Genomic DNA, 8,386 nt, shown 5'->3' on the forward strand with positions numbered 1-8,386 from the left:
ATTAAAAACACTAAGTGTAAACGGGATTGTGTCTCTCTCGTCCACGTATAATCTAATCGACCCAAAGCGTGTCTAAATACCAGGTGTAAATGTTGTGAAGACACCGCTTGACTGTCTTCAAGACAAGAGACCACTGACTGAAGTGAAAGGTTTGGCTGTGACACTACAGTGAGTGACCTGAGTCGCCAGTAGCAAACAATGGAGAATGTTCTGTAAACAAAAAATGTATATCTGCAGCATATACATTGATACAGATATATAAAATGGCAAAACGATAAACAGTCAGGCTCTAATTATAATGAAGGCATTTTTGCTGTTTTGCTATTTTCTGTGCAAATCTGCAATTTTATCCTAACCAGCTGCAACAAGTAGGAAGAGATTTGCTGCATCCAAAATTGTCTACTTTCATACAATATGGTTGGTGAAAATCAGTAGGTGAAGCGAGTAGTATATCCAAATTCATAGTATTTGAAAAACTACCCAGATGTCCTACTACGTCTGGCCAGATTTTGAAGTGTGCATTTGATGGCCTCCGGGTCTCTTTAGCGCCCAGGAGAAGAGTCGCCCAACGAGGTCTCGGAGAGGTGTCGCCATATTCAAAAATGTCGGAAAGCAGTTACACGACTCTATTCAAATGTACATACATAAGAGCAAAACAGCTGTTCCAAGTGGTTAAATTCCACTTGTTTAACATCATCCAAGTTGACTACTTAAGGGCGATTTATAGTCGTGGGTAGGTTCTACGCCGTTGCTATTTTAGTACGTACTGACACAGTAAGCGATTTCGGATGCAGGGACTTTGTTTTGGTTGCTTTCTATTTCTGACAGTGAAATTTCATTGGTTCTTTGGACTGCAGTCTCAGACAGCACATTAGAAGGAAAAGACTTCTGAAAACATCAAGCTCCAGTCAGATTGGCCAACTGCAGTGTCGCATCTAAACACAAAGGTTTTCACCAGTCTGCCAAAAACCAACATTGCGTTTCAAGTGATGTTTTGTTGATGTGCATAGAAGCGAGCCAACCAATTATCTACAAGTAGAAGAGTTTTTCACTTAGTTTCTTAATAGTGTCTGTTTAATTATCAGTGCTTATTACTTTTGGATGGACAGAAATTTTCATCAGTCTTAACGATATTTCATTTTTATTATTGTGTATCATCACAGCTTTGGAAAAAATATAGAAATGTTCCTATATTATACGAAAAATATAAACTGGTTACACTTCATTTCAATGTGTCACTGTTACAAAGTAATGATATATTTAAATACAGAGTACTTATAATTAACAACATACTATAGGGTAAGGGTTAAGTTTAGGGTTATATGCACGTATTTATGCATAATTTATAAAGTACATGTAATAAAATAAAGCGTTACTGCATTTACGCATTTGGCAAATGCTTTTATCCAAAGCAACTTCCCCAGTGCATTAATTCCTTGTATCACTATGTGTGTTCCCTGGGATTGAACCCACAACTTCGTGTTGCTCACACAATGCTCTAACCATTGATCTAAAGGAATGACTCACAACTGAAAGCTATTTTTATTTCATGCGATTTGCAATGGCAGAGCTTTGATGATGAACCAATGTTAGGATTGGCACTCGGATCATTCATACGAGACAGCGCGTGTGTGTTTAGGCATGCATAAGCAGGCTTCGCTTTCATGTGTGTGGTGTGACGTTAGCGGTGCGCACACATACACAAATACATCATGACCGAACCCCGCGGCCATCCCTCCAGTCGGTCAAAGAGATGGAGAGAAGTCTTTAAGGTCGGCCTGGTTTCCCGGCCGCCTAACTGGCCTCTTTCTTTCTTAACATCTCTATCCTTCTCCCTGCCATCTCTTTTTTCCCCCGCGCCCTCCCTCTCTCGTTGGCTGGCATAGCTGTGGTCCGAGTCCAATTAAAATGCACGCCGCTCCTGAAGCTGAAGTTGGTCAGCAGTTGTGTCAGGAGAGTTAGACTCTGACTGATGATGGAATTATCAGGATGTGATAGACTACAGTTCCCGGAGCGGATGCCGTTCCCGCTACAAGGATAACTGACCTCACATCAGTGCTCTGTGGAGGGGCCGTCGCTATCATCCCTACGTTAATGATCTAGTATTGGTCTGTGTCTCCTGCAGAGCCGACGATAATTCATATATCGGGCATGTATACCAAGACAATCTTTCAAAAATAATGCATTGAGGTGAATAGCCCGGTGTGCGGCACAAACGTAAATATATGTAGGGTGAATATGGCATGAATAATGCATATATGATATTTGAATAGTGGCAGACTGTCAAATGGAAATGAATAATGGGTGAGGGGTGGAAAAAATAGAGCGAAGGGATAGACGGAGGCTACAGATGGAAAGAGGGTCATGGGTTCGATTCGTACTAAGAATACGTACAGCCGGAAAAGACTGTAAGTGATGAAGGGAAAAGCGTCTAGCAAATGCATAAACGTAAATATAGATAGATACGCTTGCTCAGATCTGTATTGGGTTTGATTTTGCTGTCTCTAGCAGAGTTCACAATAGACTTGCTTCTGTGCTGAAACACACAGTAATTTGCTGAAGGGTGCTGAATGGCAAAATTGTAAAGTACATTATGTAGCAAATGTATGGCCTCTTTGCAATATCAGGGGACAAACAGACGCCTGGTGATGAATAGCTGGACAACCTGTGGATATTTGAAAAATTTCCTCAACTTCGTGTCCTTCAACATTGTAAACGTGTGCAGAAATACAGACCGCGAGGTGCAACCTAAAACCACGTGCTCAGCCTTTGTGCTGAGACAAACACAGGCACGACTTTTTATAGGACAGGAGGGGTGAGAACGCAGGATACAAAGGCACGAAACAAACATCACACAGAAAAGTTGTTTTGTCCCAAAACTGCTTGCTTGATACCCTCACACCATGAGATGATCCAAGAGCTTAATTCAATACATTAACGGTCGTCCGCACAACAAATAAACAATACAGCTGCACACTTGCGTCTGAGGTTTCAAAACATTCCTTCACAGGAGATTTATAATCAGCAGTGCACTTATATATATAAACTTACCCTGCATCGGCCAGTAATCATGTTAGTCTCTATATTGCAAGTTAAGTGACTTTTTTATATTGATCGGTAGATATAAAATGACTAAATTGTAAGGAAAGGATCACGTGTACCTCCGAAGTCAGGCCGGAGACGGATGTCATACCCCTTTAGCAATTTGTCCACTGTCGTCTTGGCCACAGATATTCCGGTATTTCCGGTGGAGGTGCTATAGGAGAGAGAAATGCAAACACATTTTGTTTTATTAAAATGCACTTGAATCAAATAGATTCAAAGCATAGAAATGTTTTGTTAATTTAATATATTGAGACATATTGATATAATTTTTGCTTATAACATGCTTGGCTGAATAGCCTACACAAAGGTTTATCTGTTGAGCAATACACATCTAGTACTTAATGATTTACATAAATATACGGTATCTATATGTATTTTACAGTGTTTTATTTCTGTTCAGAGATTTGTTGACGGTGGCTTTTCAAAGTTGACCTTACAATTTACAGTATACATATTCATAAAAACGCTTGACTGTGTCATACGATATATGGAAAGGTACAACGGTAACGCTTTACATTAAAGTTGTATTTGTTGAGAATTGTAAATGCATTAACTAAAATAAACTATACGCTTTTAGAGCATTTATTAATCTTTGTTAATGTTAGTTAATGCCAAAGCAACTATTGTTAGTTCACTGTGCATCTTTTTAAAAATGTATTAGAAAGTGTTAAAATTGACATGAACCAAGATTAATAAACGCTGTAGAAGTATTGTTCATTGTTAATTCATTTTAACAAAAATAACTTTATTGTAAAGTGTTACTGATACATCATATTATCTGAAACCATATGGATGCAACAACCTGTTGAACCAGTCAGTGTTGTAGTGGTCAGCAACATGCAACTTCATGTTTATTTGTTTTATAACAGTCTAAATGAAGGGGTCTATAAAAGTCCTGCTCAAGGATTGTGAAGAATTTGACCAATCATGCAACCATTTTTGTCCCCCCAAATTTTTGTTTACATTAATATCAGAAAGTGCGTACATTATTACTTTTTTCAAGATTGTTATTTTAATTTTTGTCCTGAAAGCATAGCTTGTTGTTTTGATGGTTAAATAGGGACACACAGTACCATCATTTGTGCATGTACAGTAAATACAAAACCATCCACTCTTCAAATCTCAGCCAAGCGCACTGAACCGAAATGAATATAGCCAAGCATCAAAATGGAAGACATTGTGTATTGAATGCACCTTTAAGTTATTTCAATGAGATGTCATTGTCAGAATTAGTAAGATATTTTTATGCAATGAGTCAAAGCAGAAATGGTGAACGTATAATTAGGCTTTGGCACTCATGACACCATTACAGGTGTTTCACATACCCAGTACTGAGATGGAGAGATGTAAAAAGATGCGTATTGTTAAATGTCGGCCTCGATATGGCTTCAAACCCACCTCGCATCTCGACGATCACGAGTGAGCACATGTCATTAACCATTATTGACTGATAGGCGTCGTCGTTTTTATTTTTATTGGCTGGATGATGATGGATCTCTTCTAGCGCCAGCGACATGGTGGCACGGGTGGGGGTGGATGAGAGCAAATGCATTGCTCAATTGCATCTGTATTTCACTAACATTTTGCATCAAAATACATATGTAGTTTACAAAATAACGGGTTGGCTTTAACATATAAGATTCAAAACACAGCTTTCTTATGACCTGGTTTTGATTGACTGTGAAAACGCAAGGCGAGTAACAAGTATTAAATGATGATGTTAGTTTTGGGCTATTAATTTATGCACTACAATGAACGCGAACGTGTTTCTCACACATATGCGGGAACGCGCCGCGCGCAAGCACACGCGCAAACCTCAAGTGTTTATTCAGGTAAAAAAGTGGCATAAGAAAAGAAAACACTGTGTACCCTTTATTGCGCGTAACTGTGAAACATCTTGGGTAGGCTATCTCATTGGATATAACCGAAATGTATTGCATTCGACTGCCATGATTTTAATTTCATCATTTTCTTACCTTTGTGCAAAGCAGACAAAGGACAAAGCTGCCAGAGCAGAAACAATTCCACATAATTTGTCTTCTTGAGGACCCAACATTTCCACAAATCCGTTTATTCAGTTTCAGTAATCCAACCGCCTTGCTCCAAACTGATGTGATAAAAATAATAACAATCAAAAGAATCCAACAAAAGGGTATGGGAGGAAAAAAGGCCAAATGAATGACTGCGATCAAACCACCGATGCACACATGTGTGATGGCCCTGCAAAGCAAAACGAGATGCTTGAAAAGGATCTTTAATGGGTCCCAGCTGTTTTTCTTCAGCTATGGAAATCCGTGCAGGTCAGAGACCCCCTCGATCAACACCAGAAGATCAGACATCTCTCTCAGCTTCTGCAAAAGTGCTGGAAAGTCTTCTTGAGGCAAACCATGGAGAAACCCCCAAACCAAAGAAAACGATGGAAAAGAAAAGAAAAAAAACGAAGGAAATCTGTCGTCTTCTACACCTGTCGTCGCAGTTTCCAGGTCCAAAGCTGTGGACCAGCCATGGCTCCAGTGATGCTCCTTCAAAGAGGGGGGGATGCTCCACTGTATTTGATATTTGTATTTATTTTCCTCCCTCAGCTGTAAAGGTTGGGGGTGCGTGGAGGTGAAAAAAGCCAAAGGAAATCTGCATCCCCCACTGCTGATGGTCGAGATTTTCCTCTCAGAGTCACTGGGGAGAAAAATGCACATTTAAAGAAATGCAGCAGAGAATATCTGATGCAGACGTCAGAGCTTGTAGTCTATAGTACAACCTTACAAAAAGAAGAAGAAGGAAAAACGCAATGCCAAGTGTAGGTCCAAAAACCGTGCGATATCACAAGAAAATGATTGAAAATGTCCAAGATTTCTCTGGCTTTGCGAAAAAGGCGCCTTATCTCTCGATTGAATCCCCGAGCATCTTTCTGCTCTTGTTCACGAGAGAAACAAATGCACAGATGATGACACACTTCAATTGCACAAACACCTCCAGCAACCGAGACAAATAATCAAGACTGGAACACAAATCTCCGACTTACACGCTTGGCTTTCAAAACAAGAGAGAAGGACATGGTCCTTTAATAATGTGCTGAATAAAATGCCGGTGTTTGTTGAAAAAATAAAAGCGAAAGCGAACTAAAGAGGAAAGGCTGTCTGTCCACGCGCTTGTCTCGCGGAGGAATGATGTCTGTACTTGTCGGCTGGCGCGCTGCAACCTATTAAAATGCTGCCAGAGTATCCCGATGCATTTTCATGCATTTCCGCCACTTTGTCACATATTTCAGTTCGGCTCACCCTGAAATTGCTTGCAAACAATTATGCATGAAAAGCCATTAGAATTTAGGGCTGTTCTTTACACGTGACGACATGCAGTTTATAACATCGAGGCATGTTATGTAAATCAACAGATTAAGATAAAAAAATCATAAACCATAAAAATGGTTTGGGGAAAATGCACAAACGCACAAGAAGTGTGAATTTTCCCCATTTATTTTTACACAGAAGATGAGGGATGCAGGCATCGATGTGCTGTCTAGTTGCTAGGCAACCCTGCGAGCAGTGATGCAGAGCAGTGGCGTTTCGATGGCACATTTAAAGGAGCTGAGGGCGTCTCTGTTGCATCTCCTGAACAGGAAGGCCCGATAGTGATGTGGGCATCCTCAGCCCCCAGTCGACTTCTTTAATGGGGCAACATGTCCTCTCTGATAGTCCCTGCTGAAATGCGAGGGACGTTGATATGAAGGACAGGGATAGGCGGACGTCGGCGGTATCTAGATTAGTTCAGCTGCGCTTTACGAGATTAGTTTAACAAGGCATTACAAGCCATATCAGTAACACCCTCTTGACTTTACATATGTTTGTGTAACGTGTAGAGGATTTTTACATTTGCCGGGCAGTGGTCAAGGTAGTATGTTCAGTGTATGGAATCTCAATGAGCTGAGAATAGTAAACGTTCTGCTCCGCTCTTTGTCACAAGGAAGGTGAATCCTAGATTGCACAGACCTACTGAATAGACAATTGTGGTTTGTTGTGCTTTTATTTTAAAGATAAAAGCCTGGATTTTGCTTATAAAGGGGGCATTTCATTAGACTTTTTTAAGATGTCAAATACATCTTTGGTGTCCACAGAGTGCATAATTTATCATAGGATGTTAAAATTGCCACTTTGTAGGTGTAAGCAAAAGTGTGCTGTTTTTGGGTTTGTCCTCATAAATGCAATGAGCTGATCTCTGCACTAAATGGCAGTGCCATGGTTGGATAGTGCAGATTAAGAGGCGGTATTTTCCCCTTCTGACATCACAAGGGGAGCCAAATTTCAATGACCTAGGTTGATAGAAGCACTGGGGACCCAATTATAGCACTTAAACATAAAAAAAGTGATATGTCCTCTTTAATGGATTTTTAAGCACCATGGACAGCAACAGAGTAGGACTGAATTGTTCAGCACCATGGACAAGACTCAGTTCTGCTGAATTACTCATTTTCCAGACAAAACACCCAGCAAGTTTTTAATGATTTTCAATGGCACTACTAATATTTTGACTTAATCATATTTAGATGATAAACTCATCAATGCTATCCTAGTGCAAAACATCATCGTTATGCCTTAACCAAAATTACAAACTACTACTGCTTGTGTTTGTTTTTCCTCTGGAACAATCCCCGCAGAATCTATATGGTCTTCAACTTGTACAAAACACTGCGGTGAGTGCATTAGTAGTAAGAGTACATTACACATGTTCTGGACACACTGTACACGATTCTTTTGTCTTTTAGTACTAGTTTGCCGCTTATGTTTCAAGTCATTCACTTGGACTCTCCATTGTTGTTGTGCTCAATGTTCCATAGAGAATTCTCTGACGGAGAAGTAGAAAAACAGGGGTGAAGCGACCTTATGCTCCCATCCAATGAAAATCCAGAACATATCATTCTACTTATCATGACAAGCATCATCTATTTTTAGATTTAAGCCAGCATGATCTTATGAGTTGGCTTATTCGCCTGAATTTGTGTGAAGTGAATCATGCAAAAACGTATGATTATTAGAAAAATAAACAATATTGAAGTCTAACCTTAACGTTGTGGGCGAAAATAAAAAGTACAAAAATGTACAAATGTGGTTGTTCAAAGTAGCCATTTTGTAAGATTTGATTGGTTTAAGCCATCTCACCAAAAAGCGTACAAATGACACGCAGTGTGATTATCGTGCAATAGATACGCCAAATTCCGATTTCGCGTGCATATGATACGCCAGTTCTTCCCATTCACTTATATGGCGAATCGTTTCGTGTCGTTTTATTT

The 8,386-nt window shown here is 39.8% G+C and overlaps 1 protein-coding gene across 1 annotated transcript in view; it reads right to left on the bottom strand.

Moving 5' to 3' along the window:
* Positions 1-6,509, bottom strand: part of gabrb4 (gamma-aminobutyric acid type A receptor subunit beta4) — a 76,221-nt gene extending 69,712 nt beyond the window's left edge. The window contains exons 1-3 of the mRNA XM_065287271.2: positions 5,866-6,509; positions 5,082-5,778; positions 3,162-3,256 (exon numbers count right to left, since the gene is read on the bottom strand). Coding sequence (XP_065143343.1) covers positions 3,162-3,256; positions 5,082-5,161 — 175 coding nt within the window. The 5' untranslated portion in view covers positions 5,162-5,778; positions 5,866-6,509. The remainder of the gene's footprint in view (positions 1-3,161; positions 3,257-5,081; positions 5,779-5,865) is intronic.
* Positions 6,510-8,386: the final 1,877 nt, after the last annotated feature.

The sequence above is a fragment of the Paramisgurnus dabryanus genome, chromosome 18 (genome assembly GCF_030506205.2).
Source record: "Paramisgurnus dabryanus chromosome 18, PD_genome_1.1, whole genome shotgun sequence".
Taxonomy (NCBI): Eukaryota; Metazoa; Chordata; class Actinopteri; order Cypriniformes; family Cobitidae; genus Paramisgurnus; species Paramisgurnus dabryanus.